General features: G+C 39.9%; 1 protein-coding gene across 2 annotated transcripts in view; it reads left to right on the forward strand.

The window, feature by feature from the left end:
* The window catches only part of kirrel1b (kirre like nephrin family adhesion molecule 1b), a gene marked incomplete at its 3' end in the record, with an annotated part of 98,715 nt that overhangs the window by 47,602 nt on the left and 23,383 nt on the right, over positions 1 to 27,730 (forward strand). For both annotated transcript variants that reach the window (XM_079244447.1, XM_079244448.1), the window contains exons 2-4: positions 13,182 to 13,331; positions 20,847 to 20,996; positions 21,664 to 21,821. In XM_079244447.1, coding sequence (XP_079100573.1) covers positions 13,182 to 13,331; positions 20,847 to 20,996; positions 21,664 to 21,821 — 458 coding nt within the window. The remainder of the gene's footprint in view (positions 1 to 13,181; positions 13,332 to 20,846; positions 20,997 to 21,663; positions 21,822 to 27,730) is intronic.

The following is a 27,730-nucleotide window of genomic DNA, read 5'->3' on the forward strand; positions in this document are numbered from 1 at the left end:
GTTTTTTTTACTCTGTGCTCATTTGGTGATGTTAATGCAAGTAGGCATGTACAGTGTGCTCCAACTTTGGAGGGAGGAAATGGTGTGTGTGCGCGAGTGTTTGTGCAAGTGTGAGTGTGCTTACATTTGTGTGTACTTACAGCTCTTAAAAACCAATTAACAGCACACAGCAGCAGCCGCCCCCTCCTCCAAATGAAGAGGTGAATAAAACATCACCAGGACCAGATGGAAAGAAATCAGAGAGAGAAAGAGAGATGGATGAATAATTGAAGACAGGGGGGGGTCATAAAAAGAGGGCGAAATAAAACTGAAATAAGAGATGAAATGAAATGTAAGAAAGCAGAAGTCAATTAAGGAAGCTAAGAGAGAGCTGCAGGGGGAAGGAGATAGGAAGACAGGGCAGGGATAGCTGCCAGTGTGCCTGGATGCATTTTTCTGTGTTTTTGAGCCCGTGCAACTGTGTGTATTCTGTCTGTGTGTGTGTGTGTGTGTGTGTGTGTGTGTGTGTGTGTGTGTGTGTGTGTGTGTGTGTGTGTGTGTGTGTGTGTGTGTGTGTGTGTGTGTGTGTGTTTTCAGTCTGTTTTCTGGAAAAGAGTCAAACACAACCCAGTTGTTTTGAGGCAGAGTAGTATAATCAGGTTGGCTGCAGCACAGTTGTGATTAGACCTCACACTCTTTGACTAAGCTGAACTTCAGCACAACTTTGATGCCGTTCTCTATGCATGCATGACTTATGTGTGTGTGTGTGTGTGTGTGTGTGTGTGTGTGTGTAGAGGTGGGTGGATTTGTGTGTGTGAGTGTAAGACCATTAGTCAGTTTCCAAAAGACAAAAGAAAGTTTGCAAGAACTGTCACACTGATCAATAAGTGATCAGTTTGAAACGAAGTATTGTTGCTTTTGCAGGCATGTTGCTGAAATTCAAAATTTTAGTCACCATCAAGGTCATGCAAAGGCCGCTAAAAGATTTCTGTTTCTGTTATCGTAGCTTGTAACATAGTCAAACAATGGTGTGGTACTTACCATTTTCCAACGCCAAGAAGGTGCCTGGATGGATAGTTTGTAATCTAGTCAGGAAATGATCCCAGCTGGCAGCTTTCTGTGTGGCGCTTGCATGTCCTTTCCATGCATACATGTGTTCTCTCCATGTTGGTCTCCTCCAAAAACATACATTAACTGGTGTTTCCTAGGAAACGGACACTGTTCTGTCTCCACTGTGGATGCTCGGAGCTTTGATGCTTCTTTACAAACTGGAATACAGTCACATCAGTTTAGCCAGAACCAAAGTAGGATGACTTTACTTAATGAAAGTCATTACAGAAGCCAAATGGGAAATGGGGTTGATTATTCTGTATGGAGTCAACTTACTGTCTTCATTGTGGGAGATCCAGGAGTGGGAGAAAGTTCCCTGCTTCTTTTGCAGCTGTGTGTGCTACAGGGGCTGAATACTGCACTCTGTTAGCTGGTTTGCTGGTCAATGACCCGTCATGGAGTCCAGCAGCTCGAAAGATGGACATGCAACCCCACATGCTGCCTCTCACCTCTCAGCAGCTGATGTTGCTTCCAGTTCAGAAGCAAACTGACAGGCAGTCCTATCAGAAGCACCTGTTCTACAACAACATATGAGGAAGATTTAGTCTAGATTGGTGGTGCTGTCTCTCACGGTGAGTCCACAGCTGGCTAAACATCAGTAGTAATCAGAGGCAGACATTACCTCTATTAGGAGTTTGTAAATTATTTGCAAATCTGACTCTGATGTATTTTGGATGTAATTTCCACATATTAATGCATTTTTGGCTACATGGAGTGAAGGTGTGTCAAGTAATGAAAAAAAACAAAAACAGACACAATTTCATCCAAATTCAAATGGCAGTGGATGAATCACACTTCAGGTTTGTGTTGCAGCTGGTGGCAAAGGGAACATTTCACTGGTAAAGGTACTAAGAGATGCAGCTAAACATAAAAAAAATAGCTTTCAAAAGGCTGAAAATGCAAAACAATGGGATAAACGATCCCAAAACACATTTGAAAATCCACAATGAATTACCTCTTGAGATGCAGCTGACAGTTTTGCTATAGACCCCCGATCCCTTGATCTAAATGGCTCTCAAAAGAGCAATGAATGCAAGACCTCAAATAATCTTACAGAGCTAAAAGGCTTTTCCAGGAAGACATAAGTCCTCCTAACATCCATTTCATTGCATCCTAAACATCATTCTTCTCAGGGCAAAGGGACATTATTTTCCCTTGCAGGCAATTCCGTGAAATAGTTTCAATATGCCTCACTTAGGTGAGTGAAAATTAGCCAGAGAGCCCTTTATCTGCTGCAGTTTGATGAGTTGCATCAATTGCTTTAAGGATCCTCTTATGTTAAACAATAAAATAGACGTTTGTCGATAAATGTATTTGGAATTAACGACCCTTATTACATGAAACTTGACTAGATGTGTCGATCATAGAAATACTAGTGGAAATAGATTTTGTTTGATGTTTTCTGAAATCCTTATTTTTACATCCAAGGTCATGGTTTTGGCCCAAATATGCATCAGTAAAGCAGTCATAAGAATATTGACCTACGTCTGAGAATATTGTTGCATCAGGAATAATGAAACTCAGTCAGGTTTATGAGAAACATCACAAGTTACAGCCGGCCATCATGTTTTAACGTGTGTCTGCAGCCTCATGTTCACACAGTTGCCAGAAAATACATCATTCTTGTTTTTACATCTGATTAACTTAAAGGTAGCTGAAAGTATTTCCATATATACATGACTGATCCTTCAGGCAAATATAGCTTGACTATCACTAAAGTTATTATACAGGTCTAACTACTCAGAGCTTAAGAGACTGGAAGAATATTTTCCTTTAGAAAACATCCCTTTTTATTTCTTCTACAGGCGGTCTTTATTTTACGATCAAGTTACGTTCCTACGCTGCAGCGTAACCTGAAATTCTGTGGAGGTTGGATTTTTACCGTTAAATATCTGTCTAATCACTAAATAACTACCTAAATACTGTAATATACATCAAAATAATGAAAAAAAACAATACAGGCAATTAAAATAGACATTTCAATCAAAATGAAATAAATCTACACACACTGAGACATCGTCTTAGCCTCCGTGTCTCGCAAAGTAAGAACTTATAGAGAACCACGAAACTTCGAAACTTGCTCTTTTTTTTTTTTTATTCAGAATTATTTATCAGCATTAATTATCAGCGTTGTAAAGTCAAAACGATGTAAGTTGAGAACCGCGTGACCAGAGGACCACCTGTATATGCGTTCAAAACACAAATTCATCATATTCTGTATGATGTGTGCTTGTAGTAAAGCATAGGGAGAGAAAAAGTTTGCATTCGAAGAGACGAAGTATCATCGCCTTACGTGATCTTCAAGTTTTATTCTTTAACTCGATTTTTGTGAGGACATTTTTTGAGCGCGTTTGTCTTTTAATGTGGAGTATGTAAGATTTTCAATATTTTCAAAATAAATTAACTAAAAAAATAACTTTAATCATAATTAGATATTTTTTTTAAACATGTAGGTTCTGTCTGTCCATATTTGATGTGTTATTAAATTACAAGTTTAATTAATGACAAAGACCCTTCTTAAATGTTTGCCTACCAGTAAAAAAAAGTGCTTTTTGTCATTTGTCATTAATTAAACTTGTAATTTAATAACGCATCAAATATGAACAGACTGGAACCTACATGTTCAAAAAACTTTCTAATTATGATTGTAGTTATTTTATTAGTTAATTTATTTTGAAAATATTGAAAATCTTACATACTCTACCTTTAAGCAAAGCTCTGGAATGAAGAATTGCATCTTTGCATGGCTTCATGCTGTGGATTTAACAGTGTAATTGACTATATTTGTGTGTATACGTGTAATAAATGCTTGAAAGAGCGTGCATACAGTGAGTGTGTCAGTGTGTGTTTACATTCTGGCAAATCGTGCTAGACTTTTAATATGTGTGTGTTTGCTTGTGAATCCTGTATGCATAGCTTTTAACAGTCTCTGTGTCAGAGGCTGTGTGTCTGCCTTTGCACATTTGCGACATTCCCCCTGTGTGTGTGTGTGTGTTCCTTCGTGTTTGTGTGTGAGTTTTCCAATAAGTGCCTGGTTTGCTCAGCATATCCTCTGCGGTCGGCGTCACGCAGCTCTGCTGTGCTGCTGGAAGTGTTTGTGAGGAGAAATAAAAGCAGCATTGGGTGGTGAAGGGACTCTGGGAAATCACGAAGTCTCTGTTTACAACAAACACTGAGCGGCCTGGGACACACTGACAAAGTTCTGATCCCTGTGTATGTCTCTCTGTGTCGGTCATGTACATCAGTTTAATATTGGATGCTTTGGATGCATAAATGGTGCATGAATATTTCCAAAACATCAAATAAAGCAGGCAGGAGTAAAAATACCTTCCCACAGGAGTGATGCTGTTGCTGTTGTTGCTGGCTGTCTTGGCCAGCAACAAACAGATGTTAACTGACTTTTGTTAGGTGACTAGAGGGACGCGTGGCTTTGTAATGTGAGAGAAAACAGGTTTGTTTTTTTTTGTTTGTTTTTTTGTGTGTCGACACTCTGTGTGCATGAACTCACCGCAGACTTAAAAGCATCTCCGAGGGGAAAAAGCCTCAGTAATCACTGATAACATGAAACGATACGTTTCGCCATTTATTCGTGTGTCCATGATTCTGCTTCAGAAATTCCCTTCTCCTTGTGTTGCTGTCATTCAGTGGCGTTCTTTCATGCCAGTGCTTTCTTTTTGCGTTTTCCACTCAAATACCAGCAGCGTTGTGGCTCGGTCTCAAAGCAAAATGTGCCGTCATCGCAGGATACAAACCTGCGTGGAAATGGACGCAAATGCTCTGGTTTTCAGAGGAATGGGAGTTGGCAGCTGGTGACGTTACGTTATTACTGCGCTTGTTCAAAGTCACGATGTTTTCCTAACTTGAAACACGTAGTTGTTAAAGCCTGATCTTAGTTGGACAAGTGTGTAATGCATCAGTGGAAAACCTGAAAGTGACCTATCACAGTAAAGTTGCTTCAAAACTTCAAATTTACACAGAAAAAAACCTCAAACTGATCAGGACGTGTCTAAAACAGGACTGACTGAGGACTCTAAGAGTATCTCCCATGCAGTGGCGGATTTAGGAGATTTGGGGCCCCAGGCAAAGGCAGGCATGGGGCCCTATGGTAAATATTGCACTTTCTACTCCACTACTGTATATTATTTGCGTTGCTAACAAACAGCCTGTGTAAAAGTCTCTTTGCTGACTAAGAAGAACCTGTATAATGACAGGGGAGGGTTGCTTCACTTGAGGGTACGAACTGATCATTTATTGTGCCAAGTCATTCTTTAAGTTAAAGATCAACTCACTGACCGCATCACTCACACACACACACAGATCACATTAGGTATTAGCGCACAGCCCAATATAGCAGAAGAGGGGGGCCCGAGACACACATAATATAATATCATTGTATATAATATCATTCTGCTGACAGTTTAGCGAATCCATTTTAATCAAAAACATCATTTTTGTTAGTAATAAGTAACTAAGTAATAAATAATAAGTGTATGACAAGTTTTATGGGACCCTAAAGAACTGGGGGCCCGAGGCAACGGCCTAGTTTTGCTTAATGGTAAGTCCGCCCCTGCTCCCATCATCCTAATGTGGGATTGCTCTGCTGTTGTAATATTGTATATTTACTGTTAACCTTCATAAAGAGCTCTATAAAAAGTGTGATGAGTATATGAACATATTTTATTATCAGAAAAGCTTTCTTACCAGGCACAGTAAAGAACATTTTATCCTACTAGGAATTTTTTTTGCTGTTATATACTGTTAAAAAAAACAACACAGTAAAAGACATGATCCAAAATAAAATAAAGAAAAAAGCAGAAAAAGGTAAATAAGGTCATTGGACAGAGTGAGACGAAGCTGCAGCCTATCACAGCACAGGAAAATGATCCTGACTTTATTCCTTTTGTGACTTTGAACCCAGACGTCAACAACTTTACAGACAAGGCCAAGCGAAGCAAACACAACCCAACACCAAACAAATTAGCTAATTGGTTAGCAAATCGTTGCAATTAGCAATGATTAAGCTAACTCAGCTTTCATCCGTCTTTATCTTCTCTCTCTGAGCTCTGTCTAGCAGCTTTTATTTCTGTCCTGTCTCTTCTCTGTACACGTTACATCTTCTTCTTCTTGTAAAATCTTATAGTTGATGGTGTGTGACATGGTTGTATGAAGGGAAACACTGCGTGGTGCCATGCTGGAAATGAAACTCCAGTGCAGAGTGATGACAAAATGAGCCACAGACACTTTTTTTTCTAGTTTTCTTTAATTCTAATCAACCAGTTACTGATGTTTCTACTAAAATGCTATTATATTTATTTATTATTCTCATTTTAATTTAAGTCTATTATTTTAGGTAATCCCATCATACATTCCCATTTATACATAAGATATTGTTCTTTCCTACCCTTTTCACCTTAGATGAATCTAGATGTTTGTTTGTTTTTTTTGTTTTTTTTTTATGTGATGGAAACATTTGATAAGTCAGGATGAGTATACATGACAATATGATTAATATATGTGAAATGGGTCATTCCGAGTGCATGAAATGAGTACTTTTGCTTTTGTTGATGTCAAATCTTTTGTTGTGTGGAAGACAAAAAATAGTTTAACTTATATTTTTTATTCTATTTCTTCTCTTTAGTTATTTATTTAAACACTCCCTCCCCCCCTGGAATAAATGGTACTAAATAAAGTTGCAAATCACATCTTAATTGATGTTAATTTCTACAGAATCATCGAGCGAGTTCAGCTTTCTAATCAACAAGGATTTAAGGTGTCGGACAACAACATATTTATACTGATATCACCTGTCACGGCACTACAAAGTAGAATCTTTTTATTGTCCATCTTGGTGGATGCATTAGCATTAGTTCTTTATATTAGCTGGATTTTTTTTCACTCAGAGTAACAACATGAAGCCAACTTTATATTTTATAGTCACTGTGGAGCTTGACAAGAAGTTGTTCAGGAAGTGAAAGCTATTTGTTTCCTTGTGACAAGAACTTAAATAGCTTAATTATTTCTGTGTGTTTTTCCATTCGCACTGAGTTTTCAAAAGTACATTTGTAAAGGTCACAAACAAGCTCTAGGAGTTGTTTTTTTCTCTTAATTTTTTCTAAAAAAAAATGCTCTTCACGTGTTTTCCCCCTTTTACTCTCCCTCTCCTCCGTCTCTCTTGCAAACACCTTCTCCTTCCTTTCTTTCCCCTTCCATCCACAGTTTGCCCTTTGCTGCCTTTTCAGAAATGGCAAATGTATGCACACGGCATATATGATACAAAAACAGCAGATACGCATGCAGGCATGCGTGTAAACACGGACAAAGCTCTCATGAACACACACAGACACAGTGTGGCCTCTCCTGCTTGATTGTGCTGTGTGGTTGTTGAAATGGGAGCGAGCTGTAGCCCAGAGGCAGAGCTGGAGCATGAATACAAGGAGAGGGTCAGCATGGCAGTTAGCTGGGCGGGGGTTCAGAGGATGAAGGCTTCAGGGTTTGGAGCTCTGCAGTTTAGGGTTACAAACCTCACAAACTGACAGTTCATTTCCACATAGCTTCGCTTTGCCTGCAGGAAATCGTATTGGGCTCCTGGCAGCCATGTTGGAGGTCTCGCTGAGAGGAGACAGAGGTTGCATTCCTCTCAGTACCGTGACCATGTCTAACGTTATGACAAGACATCCCACTTTGAAGTCCAGGCAGTTAAAATATCAACCAACCTTCTTGCTTTGCAACAATTTCCTTCCTTTTTGTATTAGCTTGCATTTCGACGAGGACGGCGTATCAGGGTGGAATCGATTGGAGGGAGAAATCTTAATGTTGAGCCAACAATAGAAAGACAGCCACAATAAACTGGCTGCTGCTAGTTTTATAGATCATTGACAGCTGTACTTATAGTTCTAGTCAAAGGCTGCACAAAATAAAAACAAGTTATTGTTACACACAATGTCAATATGGCAACAATGGTCGTAGTTTTACAAAGACACGACAAGCACAGATGTGTTTTTGACAGATGTGTTCGCATTGGTCCTGGTGTGATGGTTACCACTGTCGCCTCTCAGCAAGAAGGTTGATCAAAATCCACTGCTTCTTTCACTGTGGATGTGGCAAGCATTTATTCCCAGGATATGTCTCCTTCCTGCAGTGCAAACATGTGAATATAATGGTTATTGATGAATTAAAAGCACCAATGTGGAGCAGAGTAAAATCAAAAGCTTGCAGGACAGAGGATGTCCTGGACTGGATTTGGACATCCATGGGCTAAAATGAGGGAATGACTCTTCGTCGTTGTCTTGGCCAGTTTGAGATGTGCTTTCCTACCCTCATATCACCTGGGATAAATGCATCCCAGTGATAAGAAGCTGCAATTCCTTGTAATGATGTATATCCGTTCTGATATCAGAAACGGACTGTAACATTTCTCTGTGATGTCAAACTTGATAAGCAGCAGGGGAAATGCTGCCAACATCCAAATATTGTGCGTCATATCTGAGGAAACATCTACAGCCTGTAGAGGAGCTTTAACGTTAGCTAAGCTCATGTTGTGCATTGCATTTTTAAACATTTCGGCTATGAACCTCCAACTTGTTATGCATCACGTGCCAGCACTGTGTGCACTGTGTAAATTTGTGTCCCGGATCATGAAATCTCAGTTTTTGATCATTTGCTTTGATTCAACAGTCATGTTTGCCGTTAAGCTTCCCTGCTGAATTCAACCCACACTTTTGTGAGATCTGCGAGTGCAGCTCCTCTATTACACGACTGTCCCTGAATATGAACACTTAGCGCGTATTTAATGCAATAAGCATAATTTCATATGCATCCTGCTTAAATATGGATTGATAGGGCTTGTTTAATAATAGTTGGATTAATGTTGAACAAATCTGAGCCTGAAGAGGAAAAAAATGGATAAAAATTTTTTTTAAAGGTGTGTTTGTAGCAATGGTTCCCTGCACAGTAAGATAAGTAATGCCTTCTCATGTTAAAGTTGCAGGTGTAAAGGTGAAGAGAAAGAAGAAACAGAGGAACATGGAGGCAGAAAGATGAAAAACAATGTTGTATAAAGTGAATAGGAAAGAAGAAATGGGAAGATGATAATGCAGAGAAATAATGAGCGCGATGTGGGAGAACTAAAGGATTGGTGAAGGGAAAAGGAAAGGGAACACAGACAGAGAAGGAAAAGTAGCTGAATGATAGACGCAACAACAAATGGTGAAAGGATTAGAAAAGACAAGGAAACTAAGATAAATATTTTTAAAATGAAGTTGGATCGACTAAAGGTGGAGAGACACCAGGTAACGAGAAGGAAGGCGGAAAGAAATATGAGAAAAATGAACACAAAGACATCACAAAGCTACAGCAAGTAGGGAAAGATGGGAGTTTGAAACTGGAAAAAGACGGGAAAAAATGAAGAAGGGAGAGACACTAGTGTTTATATGAGTGTGTGTGTGTGTGTGTGTGTGTGTGTGTGTGTGTTAGGGGGAGGAGGGGATAAAGGGGGTGGGTATCCCGTAGGGTTAATTACATCTCTGTTCTCTGTCAGTGTGGCTCTCTCCTCTGCGATCTGAGTCCCTGCTGCAGGCTGACGTGCCTTGCACGCACACACACACACACACACAGACACACACACAAACACACACAAATGCACTCAAACATATACCCACATACTAATAAAAAAAACAAAAAACAAAACAGAAATGAATGCTGAAATATCCCAAGACACAAACAGAAATGTTCCCTGTCTGTCACGACTTCTCCCTCACACACACACACACACACACACACACACACACACACAGCAAACACACAGTGAGTCTCAGGAGGAAACGACGTGTTCTATGTGGAGTTACACGAAGAAGAGGGCCCATACTTGTAATAGCTGCTAATTTTGCATAAATCATGCACAACATGACCCACATGTAAATCACTCATGTCAGTAGGATATCACATCCCAGCAGCTCCTTCTTCCTCCTCTCAAAGGGGAGAAGATCCAGTTTTCTTTGTTTTGTCTCTACTATTCTGTTTGTCTTTATCTTCTCAAGATGAAAGACGTAAAGACATACGGAGCGATGAATGAAGTACTCTGTATTTCTGTAAGAATATACAGCATTGTGCAAATATCTTTAACTCTCCTTCAAAGTGATCTTTTGATGTCGGCTGTCTTTTGTTCTGGTTTCTGCTCAGATGATCCCACACTGCTTCGGTAATGTTGAGGCCCAGACTCTGGGGAGGGTTCATCACACCATTAGACCTGTTGCCACTGATTTTCAGTCCAGTTCTTGATGCTTTTTTTTCCCCCTTTCTCCCTTCCTGAGGAATGGCTTCTTGACAGTCACCGTTCCACAGAGACATTTCTAACGACATCTCTGACGGGTGTTTGCCGGAATTTTTCCATGTTTCATAAGGACATAACTTTCAGATGTTCCTGTTTCCTCCGTTTCTTCTCACAATGTTGAGATAGGCCAAGTTTTCTGCTGCTAAATCTTTGAGAATCACCATGCTGATACAAAAATACCATTTTATGTCTGTCACAATGTGTTATCTTTGGCATTTTGGATGAATGCAACTACAGAACCGGGAACATTTTATGTGTCTTGACAGGATGCAAGTAGCAAAGTGCCCAAAGATACACTTTAATATTTAATTAAATTAAATTTTCTGTTAAATCACTGGTTCATTTCATAAATTAAGTGCATTTTTTGTGTCTTTTGCTTTTGTTTGATCTTGTTTCTTTATATATTGATAAGTTCTGTGTATCTTAACATTAACATGCTATATGTGAGGAATGTACAAACTGTCTGGCTGTTGCATCATTTCTTCCAAATGAAATTTGATGCCTTAATGTTTCTTTTTGACACCCTTAGAAGATTAAGTTGGGTTGAAATGTGGGTTATAAATGTGTCAAAAACAATCATGATGAGTTTTGCTTGTGAAATTCAAAGTTATACCATGAAAAATGCAGAGTAGAGTGCAGCATCGTATCTTCCTCTCTGCAGATGCAACTGTTTGAAGAGGATTTAAAGTCAAAAGCAATCTGCATTTTTACTGATTCTATAGGGTAAAATAATGTCTTTACCAGCTATACTTCATGGTCAGTTTTACCTTTATTTGCTGCCAAGAATAAAAAGCACATAGTTGACGGATGGCATGTATTCTAAATAAATAGAAGACAGATCTTGTAATTTAGTCACAACTTAAATATGATTGATTTTAATGGAGGTGTCTGTAGGTATCAGTGAGATAAGTCAGCAGCCTCTTGCATGTTTCAAAAAAGTGTAAAAAAAAACCCATGACATATAGTAAAAAGGAGAGTAAAACGTTTTTTAATATCTTACTTGCATTTAAGAATCTGAAGACGTCGGGACACGCAAGAGCCGCAAAGAAAAATGTCTCTTGAAGAGATTTTAAACTTTAAAATCTCAGTGAACACGAAAGCTTTTACATAATGCAAGGATTTCAGCCAACAAACGGGGATTTTTATCACGAATAAGATTGTATCTGCATTGGAGAACAAATTCCAACATTATATCATCAGCTTAAAGTTTATCTAGAGCCAAGCGGCAGGCTTTAACAACAGCAGAGAGCTTTAAAGCAGATTTTCCCTTTAATTTCAAATGAATAACACGGCTATTAGCTCGCTGTGATTGCAGTTGTCTTCTGGAGTCGGGATTCATAATAAAAGATAAAGAAACATCAAAGCCTTTCTTGTCAAGTGTGAAGATTCCTGCCTCCTGTAAAGAAGCCCTCCACACAAATAACATGACAAGTGTAATCCTCCTGACAAATCAGTAAATCTCCTGGTTGTTTGCACCTTTGTGGTAGAATCCCACTGAGATGTGTCCCTGAGAGCCACGGCCTGCTTTATTAAGGAGGTTTTGCCTTAATTAGCTAATAGGATTGTTTTAACCATGATCCAAGAACAGAATAGCCCACGGGAAGACAAACAGAAAGTCTGAGGAAGTGTGTGTGTGTGTGTGTGTGTGTGTGTGTGTGTGTGTGTGTGTGTGTGTGTGTGTGTGTGTGTGTGTGTGTGTGTGTGTGTGTGTGTGTGAACGCTCAATGTCAGATTCAGTATGCAGCTGCAAGTGCATGAGCAACTCCGTGAGATGTGTGTAAGTGTGCAAAACTGCACACATTTGAAGTGAGTCAGTGTTGGAAGTGTGCTGCTTGTGTTTGTATGTCTGCACGTGCACGTGCATGTTTCATGCGAGGCAGGAGAGACTCTCTCTGCCTTAATTAATGTGCTTTCTTGCAAGACTTTCTCTGGAATATGAAACAGTTTTACCTGATGATGCAAACGGTTGAAAACAGCGCCGGGTTTGTGCCTCGCCTCCTCACCTAACACTATATCTCTTTATGCAAGAGCGCTAATGGAAGCCAGCGTTGCACTTGTAGTTTTTTTTACATCTGTGTATTTTAGTGGCACTGCGATTGTCAAAAGGCTTATTTTGCTGCAGGAAATGTGTGTGTGTAAGCAAAATCCTTTGTACTGTGTGATGAAAAAGCTGTATCACAGCTTGGCAATGATGTTCCTGCAGCACAAGAGCTCGCTTGCAAGAACATGGACTCATGCACGCACGCACGCTTCACCCACATAGAGGAAGGCATAAGCCTCCAATGAGTCCAGGGAAAACCTTGAAAAAGTGGGCAAGAGAATCAAAAACCAGAGGCAGAAGACACAGAGGAATGACAAATATGCAAATCTGAGCAACGGAGCTCTGAGTCAAACCAAAAATTCAAATGATTAGAAAGAATTTGTAACATGAAATCTCTAAAATCTCATGTGCCCTTGCTGATATATATGTGCATAAATGCAACAACTTCACTCTCCTTTACACATTTTACTCAGGCAAGATTCATATGAAAATACCCCTGAGAAAACACACACATACTAAAAAAGAAGACCATAAAAACAGCGTGTACTCGATAAAAGCATGCAACAAATTATCCCAACAGCCACCATGAGGACAAGCGTGAGTCAATAAGAGCAGAGAAGGGCTGCGTGGCTCGATACAGAACAATAAACGATGACAGCTCATGGCCAGGTCACAGCGAGCGAAAACCTAAATTAGATTTCCCTCTCTGTCCTTCTGTTGCAGTGTGGTGTGTGCGTTTCTCCCAGGAGCCTGCTGACCAGTCCGTGGTGCTGGGGGAGCGGGTGGTGCTGTCCTGCGTGGTCTTCAACTACAGCGGCATCGTCCAGTGGACCAAAGATGGGCTGGCCCTCGGCATCGGAGAGGGTCTTCGAGGTGAGGGCATGAAGATAAACCCTGCAGTGATGAAACGATAAAAAATGTGCAGCTTCACCGAGCTGCAGGGATTGAAGTGAAGAAAAGAAGAGAAATAACTCTACAGCTCTGGTTCAGTTTTGACATGAGAACTCTGACGAAAGCTATCATGACTGAATAGTGTAGAAGTTATTGTACATTAAAGAAATGAACGATGTACCACGCGAGAGACCGTAAAGAGCCAAGAGGCCTGTGAGTGGCAATCTGGGCTAAAATGAGTCCTGTATATCATGCTGAATTAGAGAAAATCCCCCTCACTCCTGACAAAAGCAAGCACACATTCACATTTACATTTTGAGCCGACACACACTTCCTGAATGACTTACTGGGTGTGCAATAGTACAATATACCTCCCTGCAGACGTGGAGAAGCATCGCATGCAACCAAATGTATGAGAGTCAAAGGGTCAAAGCACCAGAATATTATGAGGAAAATGTATTTTTATTCTTTTCCCCGATGTGTTGAATAATCAGAAGGAACTTAAGAGATGCAAAGCAAAAGAACAAAAGGTCAGGAAGAGAATAAGAAACCCACCAAACTGAACTCGCTCCTAATATTTCCAGAATGTATGCTAACAAGCCTCTGGCTGCTGGAGCGTAGAGAAAACTGACACTGGTATCGTAAACTGCAGGTTCTGATGGACACTACTCTGTCCGAGATACAACCCCGATACGAAAAAGTAAAAACACAATGCAGTGACTTGCAGCTTATCTTTAACTTGAAGGAAAATAACATCTCGGGGGAGTTTTGGCAGGGCTGCGTTTGCCACCATGTAGCATCGTCTTTTAACAGCAGTCTGTAAACATGTTGAATCTCAGGAGATCAGTTGTTGAACCTTTGGGAGGGAATTGTTGCCCCACTTCTTCCTGATAAAGGATTCTAACAATCCTGCCTTTTCTTTCTTGTGCTTTGTTTTAAATATGGGACATGGCCGTGTTTAGCGCCGTGTAGCATCCCGTCTACAGAGGTAAAACTGGCCTTCTCCCAGTTTTATTCTCCCAGTTTGTTCTCCCAGTTTTATTCTCCCAGCGTTGTTGCCATCATTTCAAAGGCTTTTTTGCTAAATGATTCAACATTAAACTTGTTTTTTTTTTTTCTTTTTTTTTTTAGAGTACTTGTTTGTTACCTTCTATTGTGTTGGCAAACCAATTTTCTGACTCTTTGACACATTAAAGCTGTGATAGGTGATGTTGGGGAGCTAGCAAGATGTGAAAGTGGCGCCCTGTCTTGGCTCCTCCCCCTCTTGGGTTGCTACTTGCGTGATCCAAGACTTTTTTATTCACAGCTTTTTCCACCAACAATCTTCTCTTTCGCTGCTGTTTTTGCAGGAAGAGGAAAATAAACCGAACTGGGTCGGGAAAATCCTTCCTGCATTTTCTGAGCCATGTTTGCCTTCCGAGTTTCTTCTTCACTACTTTGTATTTTCATCCTAACGCTGTTTATATGCAGGGTGTGGCTATCAGGTATGCGCTGCTGGAGGGGGAGGAGGGGAGCCGGGAGAGGAAGCTTACGACATATAAGAAATGAACAACTTCAATTCGCCCCAAATTTTTGGATTGGTCAGAGTTTTTACAGATTTACAGTAAACTGAGGGGTCTAACTATATTTCTTATTGTTCGTGATTACAAAATGTAGACTACTATCAGGATGAGGAACCACTTCACCCAGAGTAAAAAAAATGTTTATGAGCAAGATTACCTACCCCAGCTTTAATAACCTTTTTAAAAAAAAACAATCATATGGATCCCATTATTTTGTATTTTTGAATATCTAAACATGTATTTTAATTATTATTATATCTATGACAAATAGATTTACATCAAAGTTATGACGTTTGTTTTATTTCCTAATTGTTCATACCACAGTCACCAACACAACCACATCTAAATATGTGGGCACAGCCTATGTATGGAACATAAATGACTATTATTTTAAATCAACCCTGAAACGTACATGTCAGCTGTGATTCTTGATAGTATTCAGATGGATTAAAGTATTTAAGTGTAAATGTAGCTCGTGTCCCAGCAACAGCTGGGAGTTTACTTCTGGTAATTGCCCAGAGTTGTCGTTAGTAGCGGCAGAAATGTGCATATCATCTGTAAAATGTGACAAAATAGCATGAGATTTAAAAATTAAAGAAGATTTTGATTATTGTTTTTGTCGGAACTCCTGCTGTTTTAACATTTGGAGCCAAAATCTAAATTAAAATTCGATGTAATACTCCTACAGATATACAGATGTATATACTCACAAATGTGGAGTGAGTCGAGTCTAAAAAACAAATATCTTTTATAGAAATGTCAGGTTTTTAGTATTTACTGGCTTCTGGAGCCTCCTAATGAGCATGTACAGCTGCAGTGAAGGTCTGTACTAAAATCTATTTGTGGGATTGATGTGCAGGGATTTTTGGTTGTTTTTGGAAATTTTTTCATGCAAATCAGAAAAGGAAAGCAGATCTTTGGCCTGGCTGTTTAGCTACGGAGATGAATTGCTGATCCAGACTGATAATGTTTGGCAGTGGAGAGAGCTCTCTGGGGAGCTTTTAAATCCCACCGACACGTCCTCTGTGAAGAGTTCAAAGCTTCAGAGGAAGTTAAAAAGTTCTTTAGTGATAAAACACTTTGTCTGGATGACATTCTCCCTGAGTTGGGGGCTGTGGACATTTATTGTAGCCTTATTGTGGTTGAAATGCTTTTTGTGGCATCTCAGGGAGGTTGGGGGAGCGCTGGAAATGACATGTCTTGTCGTTTCAGGGGGATTGTTGCTTTTTTCAGTTGAAAGGAGTCAACTGAGGAGGTTTGGGAATCTGAACTGTATGCAACTGGGGCTGCTTTCATTGTATGCTTTTTCAGCTGGTTTTCCAATATAAATGACCCCAAGGTAGACCAATGCCACGAAGACTACATTTTCCCCTTTCTTGCAAGCAGCTCAGGGTCCCGCTGGGAGAACTGGAAGGTTCCCGGGCAGTGGGCCGTCCTCCATATACTGCCACCTGATCCGCACTCTGGATAAGTTGTCAGGATGGATGGATGAAAAGATATCTACATAAAACTCTTATTGCCTGTTTGAAAAAATGATCTGAAATCATTTTGTAATGTCAACATTTCAGTACACTAAAAATCTTGAGTTACAAGCAAGCAGCCAGACTTTGGGGTTCTGAGCTGCAGTTCTCTCTTTCCAAAGGTCTTTCAAAGTTTTTCTTTTGATATTAAGTGTTTTTTCACTCATTTTCAGTACAGTTAGTATTTTTTTTTTTAAAAAAAAAAACCTTTTAACGCTGGCCTACAACTCATTCAAGCATGGAAAGGCAACAGATTCAAGGGACGAGCCAGTGTTGTTCTGTAAGAACCCTTAGCAGACAACCTGCTTTTAGATTGTATCTTCAGGCACATTTTTCTAGCAGACACCTAATTTGTTCCCATTTCTTTAGCTGCTTCAATGAAAAATACAAAAGATAACACAGTTTGACAGAGATGAAATAGTTTTTTTGCACTTGCACAATGATCCCTAAAAAGCTAGCAGCTGAAAATGTGGTATATCTTGGTATGGCGTGCAGTGTCCTTCAGAAGACACTGGACAAGTGGAGGACAAAAGAAAACTGCCTAGCTTACAGCAGATGGACATTATCCGATAATGATTTCTTTGAGATTTGTTGAAAACCAAAATAGGAAATACCTGAAAGAGAACTGAAGACACACATCTGGACTTCCAGTTGATCCATTTACTTTTTACTGAAGCCTCTTTAGAAATATCTGTATGGAGGGGTGACTGGTATGAAGCCATTCTTAAGGAAAGGTAAAGTGGAGAAAAAGCAACAAGAACTGGGTTGGAAATAAGTTTCAACAGATCTTAGGAGTGATGAATCCTCCCCAGAGCCTGGAACTCAACATTATTGAAGCAATGTGCCATCATGTTGCCAGAAAATAGACCAAAAAGCAGAAAATGTTCAAAGAAGAGCTTTGAAATGTCCTTCAAGGAGCCTGGAGAACTCTTCCTGATGACAACCTGAAGACGTTGCAGCTTGTCTAAGACGGTTCAGGCTGTAATGAAGGCTTAACATGGTCATATCTAAGATTGACTTTGTAAGTTGCAACGTCTTTGTTTTCTTTGTTTTTGCCTTACATGCAATATTTCCATTCACGCACACACATCTTCTGGCAATTTAGACTAAAAGGCCTGATATTATATTTTCTCTGCTTTGCTGTTTATCCTGTTGTGACGGAGAAAAACTTCAACATTAGCACCTGCATGTACCACATTAGCTCTCATCAGCTCTAAATCACATTTCACCAAACAGTGCAAATTCATCCACAGAGATGTATGCTGTATGGCACACAAAACATCACATACCCATCCACCCACACACACACACATCAGCACAACCCACCACCCACACACACACACTCATGCAACACAGTCACACTTGTGATAATTAGACATGTGATGGGAATCTTGTGTTCAACTCAATTTAATTCACAGGTTGGGTAAAGGTCACCGCGTCACTGTCTTCCTCCCTTTTCTTTCCTCCTCCTTCGTCTTTTAAACTACACATTCATCAACTCTTCCTCGCTTCCCTCCTCTCCCATGTTGCTTTTTTATTTTCCTTCCCTCCTCCTTTGCCCTCTCTTCCTCCAATCCCTCCATCCTCCTCCTCCTCCTCCTCCTGCTCTCTGCCAGTCGGTAATGCTCTCTTTGTCCTTGTAGCCTTTTGCGAGCCTCGTCCCGCTGACAAACACATTTGATAAACATGTTGTCCTCTTTGTCTCTTTTTTTTTCTGCTTCTCAGCCATCCATCAGCGCCTTCTGTCCATTTTTTTTTTTTTTTTTAGCCTTAGCTGTGTCTGCTGCCATTCTTTCCTTCATCTCTGACATATGTCCTCTTGCATGGGGAAAGCCTGCAATTTGTTAACACCTGGACCAGCAAATAAAAATCAATTTACCGCGCTCTAATGAAGTGTTGCAGGTGTGTAATATACGACGTGTAAGAGGTTTTACTTTATATGCCCTGCATGATTATATATGGCTGTTTTTTTTGACACTGTAGGCGTGCAGATTGTGCTGTAAATTCATACCTGCAGTTTGCTCACCCACACACACATACACACACACACACACACACACACACACACACACACACACACACACACACACACACACACACACACACAGACGAAGAACACCAGGATTCATTCACACACTGAAACAGTTGCAGCTCTTTGCACAGTTCTGCATGTTAACAAGGAATAAATCAGTTTTTAATACTTTTAAGTGTGCAGCTGCATGTCAGGGCTGCGTGTGTCAATCAGTTGCTAACACACACACTCCTCTCCTCAGTACCTGCAGGCATCAGTGGTGGCAGCTTATTGTTCTTCCTCAGCAGCCTCCTCCTCCTTCTCCTTCTCCCTGGGGTGCTTTCACCTCTGTGGTTGCTATGCTGCGAGGTGCTGGAGTGGATGATGTAATCTCCACTAATACTTTTGCCCCCCCCCCCCCCCCCCCCCCCCTTCACATCTCACCCCACTCTCCTTCTTCCCTCTCTGCACCCCGACCGCCTGCCTCCCTGGCTGCTTTTGCCATCTGAATCCATGATGTCATGAGAGGATCAGGCACAGAGGATCAATGAGTGCCCCCTAGTGGGACGTCACGCTCAATTATGTCTTTGTCTGAGAGGCGAGGGTTCAAACACATGGGAGTGGGGGCGTGTGTGTGTGTGTGTGTGTGTAATGTAATTGGAAGAAGGCTGCCTGTAGTTCTGCAGTTTGTGAATCACACAGGAATTGATGTGGCGTTTTTGTACGAGCGGTGACGTTTGATCATTGTTTGTGTAAAAGCCCTGCAGGTGTTTATCTCCGTGCTGCTAGTTGTGTGTGCTCATGCATGCACCATTACCTTTTACCTGTGATGTTTGTATAAAGGACACACTATTATAATCTCTAGATAGTGCAGTTAACACAAAAAGGTCTTCAAAACATCTGAAGTAAACATTAAATGTCATCTGTGTAGTAGGATTTTTTTTCTGACAAAGTGCTGACATTTCCACACGAGGACGCGTCCCGTTTGCCTCTCATTCATGCAAAACACTCGTGATCCAGCATTCACCCGTTTCCTAATAGCTTTTATATTTGCTTTATGTTGTAAACAACTCAAATAGACGTCACTTGAATGTTTAAGCAGCAGGCAGAAATAAATCATTAATGTGGAGTAAGAAAAAATAACAGATTTTAATGTTTCTTCTGTGTTTTTCTGTAACTATTTTTACATAATCCATCATTCAAAGGTTTGCATATACTTACTCTTTAAATAATAATAAGAAAGTGTGCTTTAATTCTTGACCTGTACTGTAGATGATTATTATATTTGAAGTGAATAGTTTCCTAAAATGACTGAATATTAAAGTAACCTGTATGTACTCAGCATAAAAAATAAGATGAAGTTGTGTGTTTCGTTTTATCGTATCCCAAAACTAAAGAAAATACGCAGCTCTTCTTTATCGGTGGGTAGAATTTACATAACATTGTTTTGTAAATAAATACAAAGAAACTAGCAGGATCAATGCTCATCCAACAACATTCTCTCCCTAGGGCAGTAGTTGTACTGACATGTAACAGGCAGGTTATTTGGTTGACATATATTGTGGAAAATGTACATTGTATTTTTCCTTGCTCCAACACAGAATTTATAAAGTCAAATGTAAAATTCTAACCCAAACTAAAACATGTTTTCTTCCTAAATCTAAGCAAAGTCATTGCACATGACAGAAAGCAAAAGTAAAAACAAAATTCTTTGGCATAAAGTGCAAAAACACCCAAACAGGAGGATTCAGAGATGGGAGCATCAGAGTTGTGATCCTAATCTGGAACAACATGTCATGCCTTTGCTTTTGCTTCATCTCTCCACCAAATGTATTGAAATTAAGCTCTGTTGCTTCTGTGTACAACAACAAACAATAACTGGATCCCAAAAACAGTATTTCCCACGAGGAAGTAAATTTTGGTCAAAGTACTGGTACATCATTACCAATTTATTTATTTTCTAAACAGAAATTTATAACCGCTGTTGAGAATCCAAACCTAAAAACAAGAAGACTTGGCGCTTGAGATGCGCAAGGAGTGCTGCATGAGTTTTAGCTGCTGGAGATAAAAATGTAGAATTTAACTCTGAGCTGATGTCCTGATGCTGAGTCTGAATGACCTGCTCCATAACTTACCGAAGCATTCCTAATAAAAGCAACAGCTTTGTTGTGTTGTGTCGGAGTATTCAGGTGGAAGTGGAAGACATCATTTCAAGTAGAAATTTGAGAACTGATTTCATGATCTATTGCCACAGGAAACTTTATACAGCGAACAAAAGGAACATGAAGTACGACGCAAAACAGAGCTAAAACACAATTTCCTACAAAAAAACAAGTCACATTATGCTTGTTTATTGTTTTACTAGCGGTAATTTAATTGCAACCTCACTGTGTGTCTCCTGCAGCCTGGCCCAGGTACCGTATCCTGCGAGCGCTGGACATCGGCCAGTACAATCTGGAGATCTCCAACGCAGAGCTCTCTGATGACTCTCTTTATGAGTGTCAGGCTACAGAGGCCGCCCTGCGCTCCAGGAGGGCCAAGCTCAATGTACTCAGTAAGTAAACTGCACATTCAGAAACACACATTTCATTTTCTCACATATTTTTCGCCAGACTTTCCTTTAAGCCACGGCCCTTTTCACTCAAAAGGAACTTGAAGTTTGTCCTTGTGAAGAGCATGTTTCCTTTAGCTGAGAGAAAGAGCTCTTTTTCATCTCGGACAGACTTGCGTCGCAGATGACGCAAGTCTACACATTTTCAATCATTTTCAAGACTTAAAAAGAAACATGAACAGCTTATAATATGCGGCGCCTGGAATGATGTGTTATTTATAAACAATGCCATGAGAACATGTTGACTTGGTAGAAAGTGAAAACAGCAACGTCATGATGTTTCAACCTCTGGAGGGAAATCTTGGAGGGCTCCTTGGGATGCTGCAGCATCACACAAGACAAACTTCAATTCTGCTGCACAATGGCAAAGAAAAAAGCATTTTTAAAAACAAGTACACATTGAATGAACAACTAAAACACTGCTTGAGAAAATTCTGCTTTTTCTTGCCGTGTTTTCCTTCATGGCTACAGTTAAAAAAAACAGATAAATAATTTTTTTATACATGTGGAATAATTGAAAGGTATGTGCATGGAGTTGATGTGGTTGTTTTTTAAACCTGAGTGCCCTTGCATTGAATTCAGAGTTTGATTTTGTGTGCCTGTCCTCCAGTCCCCCCCGGGGACCCGGTGGTGGAGGGTACGCCGGAGCTCTTGCTAATGGCTGGGACTCCATACAACCTGACCTGCATGACGCGCGGGGCCAAGCCTGCAGCACACATCCAGTGGACCAAAAACGGAGTCCCTGTGGAGGGAGCCCACCATTCCACGGTGACTCACACACACACACACACACACACACACACACACACACACACACACACACACACACACACACACACACACACACACATGCACACATGCACACATGCAGAAAACAGCATCCACACGTGCAAAAAGCAAAAGCCACGCATCATAAAGCACATATAAAACCATGATGAGTTTATTACTAATGAAATGAGATCAGCACCATGTCGACTAACTGCTTTCAGATACTTTTAAATTTTAGTACTCGCAATCTGCCGCTCAGCATCATCTATCCTCTGTTTCTCTGCTTTGTTCCCTTCTGACAAAATGCTGGACTCAGTTTGTCCATTTCAGATACGAAGGAGACTTTTATGTCCCATCTCTATGCACCAAACTCTGTAGAGACATAAACATAAGTGATCATTTAGTTACTTGATCAAAATTTAACCTTAAGAGTAGAAAATTTCAACTTTTCACAATGAAATGTATTGAAACGGGACACATATGAAGAATTCACCACAAAATAAATAAGTTGACCTTTTTTTAATGTCTAATTGTAATTTAGTAGTCAGTGAATGCAGGGTTTATGTAGTTTTACACTTGGTGCATCTCAAAATGTATCCCCGGTACAGTCTGGGAGACGTTTATTTTACTCTTTGACCTTTTCGGAAGCTCACATTTTAAAAAGAGCTTAAATACCAAGCAAAGCAAGTAGATACTAAGCAAACTGAAACAAAAGTCTGCCTTAGTAGAGTACATGGATACTTTTTTTTTAATTATTTGAGTAAGTATCATATATCTACCTAACTACTAATATCATTCACATGCTTGCCTCTGTGTGCCAAGCGCATTGCGAAACAATTAAAAGCTTGAGTTGGAAACCTTTTGTATGAGAGAAGATGAGTAAAACAATCATAACTCACCTTTTGTGACTTTTTTGAAAAGAGCTCTGCCATTGTGGCCTTGAAGGAATCAAATTCTCTTTCTTTGACACATTAGGGTGTGTAACTACTGCAGGAAACATAAAAATGTTGTGTTCACAGACATCTGCTGACTGTGGTAACGCTGCTGCAGCAGAACAAGGCCAGGGTTTGTTTCATTTACGTTTGACATGCTCCTGTTTTTCATTCCTGTCTGCATTGTGTGTTCGGATCTGGACCAGAAGGGAAACAGCGTTTTTAGCAGCCGTCAGGGAACAGAGCTACCTTGTCATTAACTATTAGTATATTGATACATCTTTGGGTAATGATGAGTTCATTAATACGTGAATCGAATATGGTGACTGAGTTCCTCAGACATCTTGTGATAAGTATTGTCTGTCCATATTTTCAAACATAATTCTGTCATCATCCATGATTATGTCAGATTGTCAGATGGTAATGTGTCTCTTTGTTTTTATATTTAGTATGAAGTGTTACTATATGGTAATAAATATCCATGAATAGTAAAATGTATTATGCATAAGCATGCAGAACTCTCTAAGCATGCATGTCCAAGTTTTATTTCTTTAATGACCTAATTACACAGACAAAGCTCTCAGCTGCTGTTTCCCAAGATGTCACATCATCCACTATTCTTATTTTCGAGAACACTTTCTGCTGCCGAATGGCAAAATATGCAAAAAAGATTCATTCATGTACAGTTTAGGCACACTATACATGTTGATTATAAGTAACATTTAAGCTGCAGATGTGTGGTGAGTTGGGTAAGGATATTTTTACTATTTCATTCTGACATGGCTGTTGTTATTTGACAGTGTTACAAAATTGTATCGCTTAACCTTATTTACAGAAGCCCTGAACCGCGTGCTTTCAGTTCCAACGCAGTCGTGAGGGTGAAGTGAAGAGAAAGTGTTAAAGGCAGTAGCAGAAGTAGTGAAAAGAAAAAAACTGCAGATTGTGCAGCGAGTCAGTAATCTCTAACCTAAAGACCAAAAGATTTAGCAGAGTTGGCATCATAATGGTAAAAGTGTCAAAGTTGTCACGTTGGGACAGCAAAGGAAATCTTGTCAGTAACACAAAAAAGCTCTGTTGAAGTCACCAGCTGGAAAAGAAACATTGACTTATTCAATTCAATTCAACTTTATTTATATAGCGTCAAATCACGGCAATGCCATCTCAATACTCTTTACAGACAGAGGGGAAAACATAATGAAGGCCAATTCATAACAGCCTATATAAGGAAACCAACAGATTGAGTTGAGTCCAACTCAATCTCCCATCCTGAGCAAGCACACTGGCAACAGTGGGAAGGAAAAAACTCCCTTTTAACAGGAAGGAAACCTCCGGCAGAACCCGGCTCAGGACAGGCAGCCATCTACCTCTGCTGTGTGGGGGGAAGAGGACAGAAAGACAACAGACAACAGGAACTGCTACTCCCGGCCAGGGAGACCTGCTGAGACAGGAGACATACATGTTAATGATGCAACACTGTTATGGGGGGGGGGGGGGTAAAAGAAAGAGATAAAGAGAAAAAGAAAGAAGCTCAGTGTATCAGGAAATGTCCCTCAGCAGTCTAAACCTATAGCAGCATAACTAAGGGATGCTAACCATCCCTAGCTATAGGACTTATCAAAAAGATAAGTCTTCAGCCTAGTCTTAAAGGTGGGGAGGGTGTCTGCTTCCCTAACACTAACTGGGAGCTTATTCCATAAGAGAGGGGCCTGATAACCAAAGGCTCTGCCTCCTGCTCGGCTCTTTGAGACTCTAGGAACCACAAGTAAGCCTGCAGTCTGCGAACGAAGTACTCTGCTTGGTATATAAGGAACAATGAGGTCTTTGATATATAGTGGTGCCTGGTTGTGGAGGGCTTTATATGTAAGGAGAAGGATTTTAAATTCTATTCTAGATTCAACAGGCAGCCAATGAAGAGAGGCTAAAACTGGAGAAATATGATCTCTCATGCTGGTTCTGGTCAGGACTCTGGCTGCAGAATTCTGGATCAGCTGAAGGCTTTTCAGGGCATATTTAGGACAGCCCAGTAATAGAGAGTTACAGTAATCTAGTCTCGAAGTAACAAAAGCGTGAACCAGTTTTTCTGCATCACTCCGAGACAGAATGTCCCTAATTTTGGCTATATTACGTAAATGAAAGAAGGCTGTTTTAGTAACCTGCTTAATATGTGGGCCAAAGGACAGGTCAGGGTCAAATATTACTCCAAGGTTTCTCACTGTAGCACTGGAAGCTAAAGTAATGCCATCCAGGTTCATTACAAAACCAGAAAATTTAGCTCTGAGTTTTTCAGATCCAACGAGAATTACTTCAGTCTTATCTGAGTTTAAGAGGAGAAAATTTCTAGACATCCAAGTCTTTATGTCTATGAGACAATTTTGTAGCCTATTGGGCTGATTTGTTTCATCTGGTTTAAAGGATAAGTATAGTTGAGTATCATCTGCATAACAATGAAAGTTTATTCCATGCTGTCTAATAATTTTGCCTAAAGGGAGCATATATAGCGTGAAGAGTATTGGTCCAAGTACAGAACCTTGAGGAACTCCATGACTTACTGTAGTTTGGGAGGAGGACTTGTCATTTACATGAACAAACAGAAGTCTATCAGATAAATATGATTTAAACCAGCTTAACGCTGTACCTGTAATTCCAATCACCTGTTCTAGTCTTTGTAACAGAATGTTATGATCGACTGTATCAAATGCAGCACTAAGATCAAGCAAGATAAGTACGGACACAAGTCCTTTGTCTGAGGCCATAAGAAGGTCATTAGTAACTTTCACCAATGCTGTCTCAGTACTATGATGAGCTCTAAATCCTGACTGAAACTCCTCGCATAAATTATTTCTGCTCAGGTGGGCATGTAGCTGAGCTGAAACTATTTTCTCCAGAATTTTGGACATAAACGGGAGGTTAGATATAGGTCTATAATTTGCTATCACCTCTGGATCCAGAGATTGCTTTTTAAGTAAAGGCTTGATTACAGCTGTTTTAAATGATTGTGGTACATATCCTGTCACTAAAGACATATTGATAAGATTTAGTAGTGATGTATTAATTAAAGGGAAAATGTCCTTAAAGAGGCTCGTTGGGAGAGGGTCTAAGATACAGGTGGATGGTTTAGATGAAGCTATTATTTTAGTTAATTCAGAGGGTTGGACAGGACAGAAACTATTTAGACACAAGTCAGATCCTGGTTCTAAGGATGCTTCGGAGACCACAACAGGCTCAACATTATAGGTAGAAGGAAGAGTATTGTGAATTTGATCTCTAATAGTGTCAATTTTATTCCTGAAAAAATACATGAAATCATCACAGCTAAGTGAGAAAGGAATACATGTCAACAAGGACGCGCCGTGAGCGCTGAGTTTAGGTAAGAAGACAGTCGTATTTGCGTAGGCCAAGTATCTGTTTAATCTAACAAAATCAACATAGTCAGACACCATTCAATAACTTGTAAAGATGCTACATGTCTCTCCCAGTCAACTTTATATGTCATGACAACCAGTAGCTTAAGTTGACATTTTACCTAAAAAGAAAAATTACGCAGAAATAGTTTAAGCCTCTCTAGTGGGTTCATCCGGCCAGTGAACCTGTCAGCGAGCTTCAGAGTGAAGCATCAATTTACTAATTCTTTTGAACATACGTAGACCATTGGTGTAGTACAGTAATATAAAAAGGCAGCGTGGTCATCTGCCATTTTACGTAAATGATTTTTATACGGAGAAATCGACTGCGCATTCAGAAACACACGTCTTTACAATGACATGAGAGGAAAAGACAGAGCAGCTATGTGCCTTCAATAGACGGCCTTGACCGTAATACAGCGAGTTACTTGTGCAGCTTCTCTGCCGGGCCAGTAGGAGGTGCTGTTGAGTCGTTTCTAATTTAAGCTATGAAAAGGCCATAACATTAAAATCAATAACTACAGGCTACAGGAAGTTATAATTTGCATGTTTACATTAAAAAAAAATATAAAAGAAGGTTAAAGGAAAAACGAATTAATAAAATGGAGTAATTTAATTTATTCCTTTCTGCTTAAGTTATGCAGCATCTACCATGCTGCACAACATTGTTTATCCAAATCTCCAACCTAAAAGATCCTGACATATTTAAGATTTATCATGAAATCATTTTTTAAAATTAGAAATCAGGTTGAGAAAGGGGTTTTGATTCAGAGAGAATAAATGAAAGATTAATCCTTCCTAAATAACATCTATGTAAGAGTTTTAATTCCCTTCCTCGGGTCCATCAGAAAAGATTCCATCTTAAAACATCTGCATGAGTAAAAGTGTTCTTGTTTCCATTGGAAACGCAACATCCTGGGTCCTCTCAAGCAAAAGAAGAGTTAGCACAACATCGCTGCATTTTCCCAAGTCGATACAAACACTAATAGCTTTGAGAAAGTATGTTCTGTTCCTTCACGACTAAAATGAAAGGGAAAAAAAAGCAACCAAAAATAAAGGGAATACTGAAAGGTGTGATTGTTTCATTTGCCTCCATTCAGCCATCAGTTGCTTTTTTTTTCAATTACACAGCCATTAAACAGAAGTAGTTAAGTATACGCACATGTAGAATTTCATGCATTTTGTTTACATAGATGTAACACCTGCACACTGACCTCTCTAACAATAAGTTAAGATCTGCATGTGGTGTGTGAATAAACACTCTTTCCTCAGGAGGTTTTGCACTGTTGCTGTTATTCATGCCTGCTTTAAGGTTACACAGCAAACACATTTCAGAAAGTATTTATTCTCCACACAGTTTTAAAGACCCACAGATCCAAGGCATGTTTTATTAACCCCCAAAACACCTTTTTTTTTTTTTCCTTCACTGACACAAGCACACACACACTTCCAGGCAGGAATTGCACAGGCTGACACCTTCCTTACAATCATATTTTGCACTCTTTCTCCTGCAGTCAGACTCGGCAGGATCCCATTTTCTCTCCTACACACATGAAATTATGCCTGCACAAACACG

Source organism: Telmatherina bonti (genome assembly GCF_933228915.1).
Source record: "Telmatherina bonti genome assembly, chromosome: 7".
Taxonomy (NCBI): Eukaryota; Metazoa; Chordata; class Actinopteri; order Atheriniformes; family Telmatherinidae; genus Telmatherina; species Telmatherina bonti.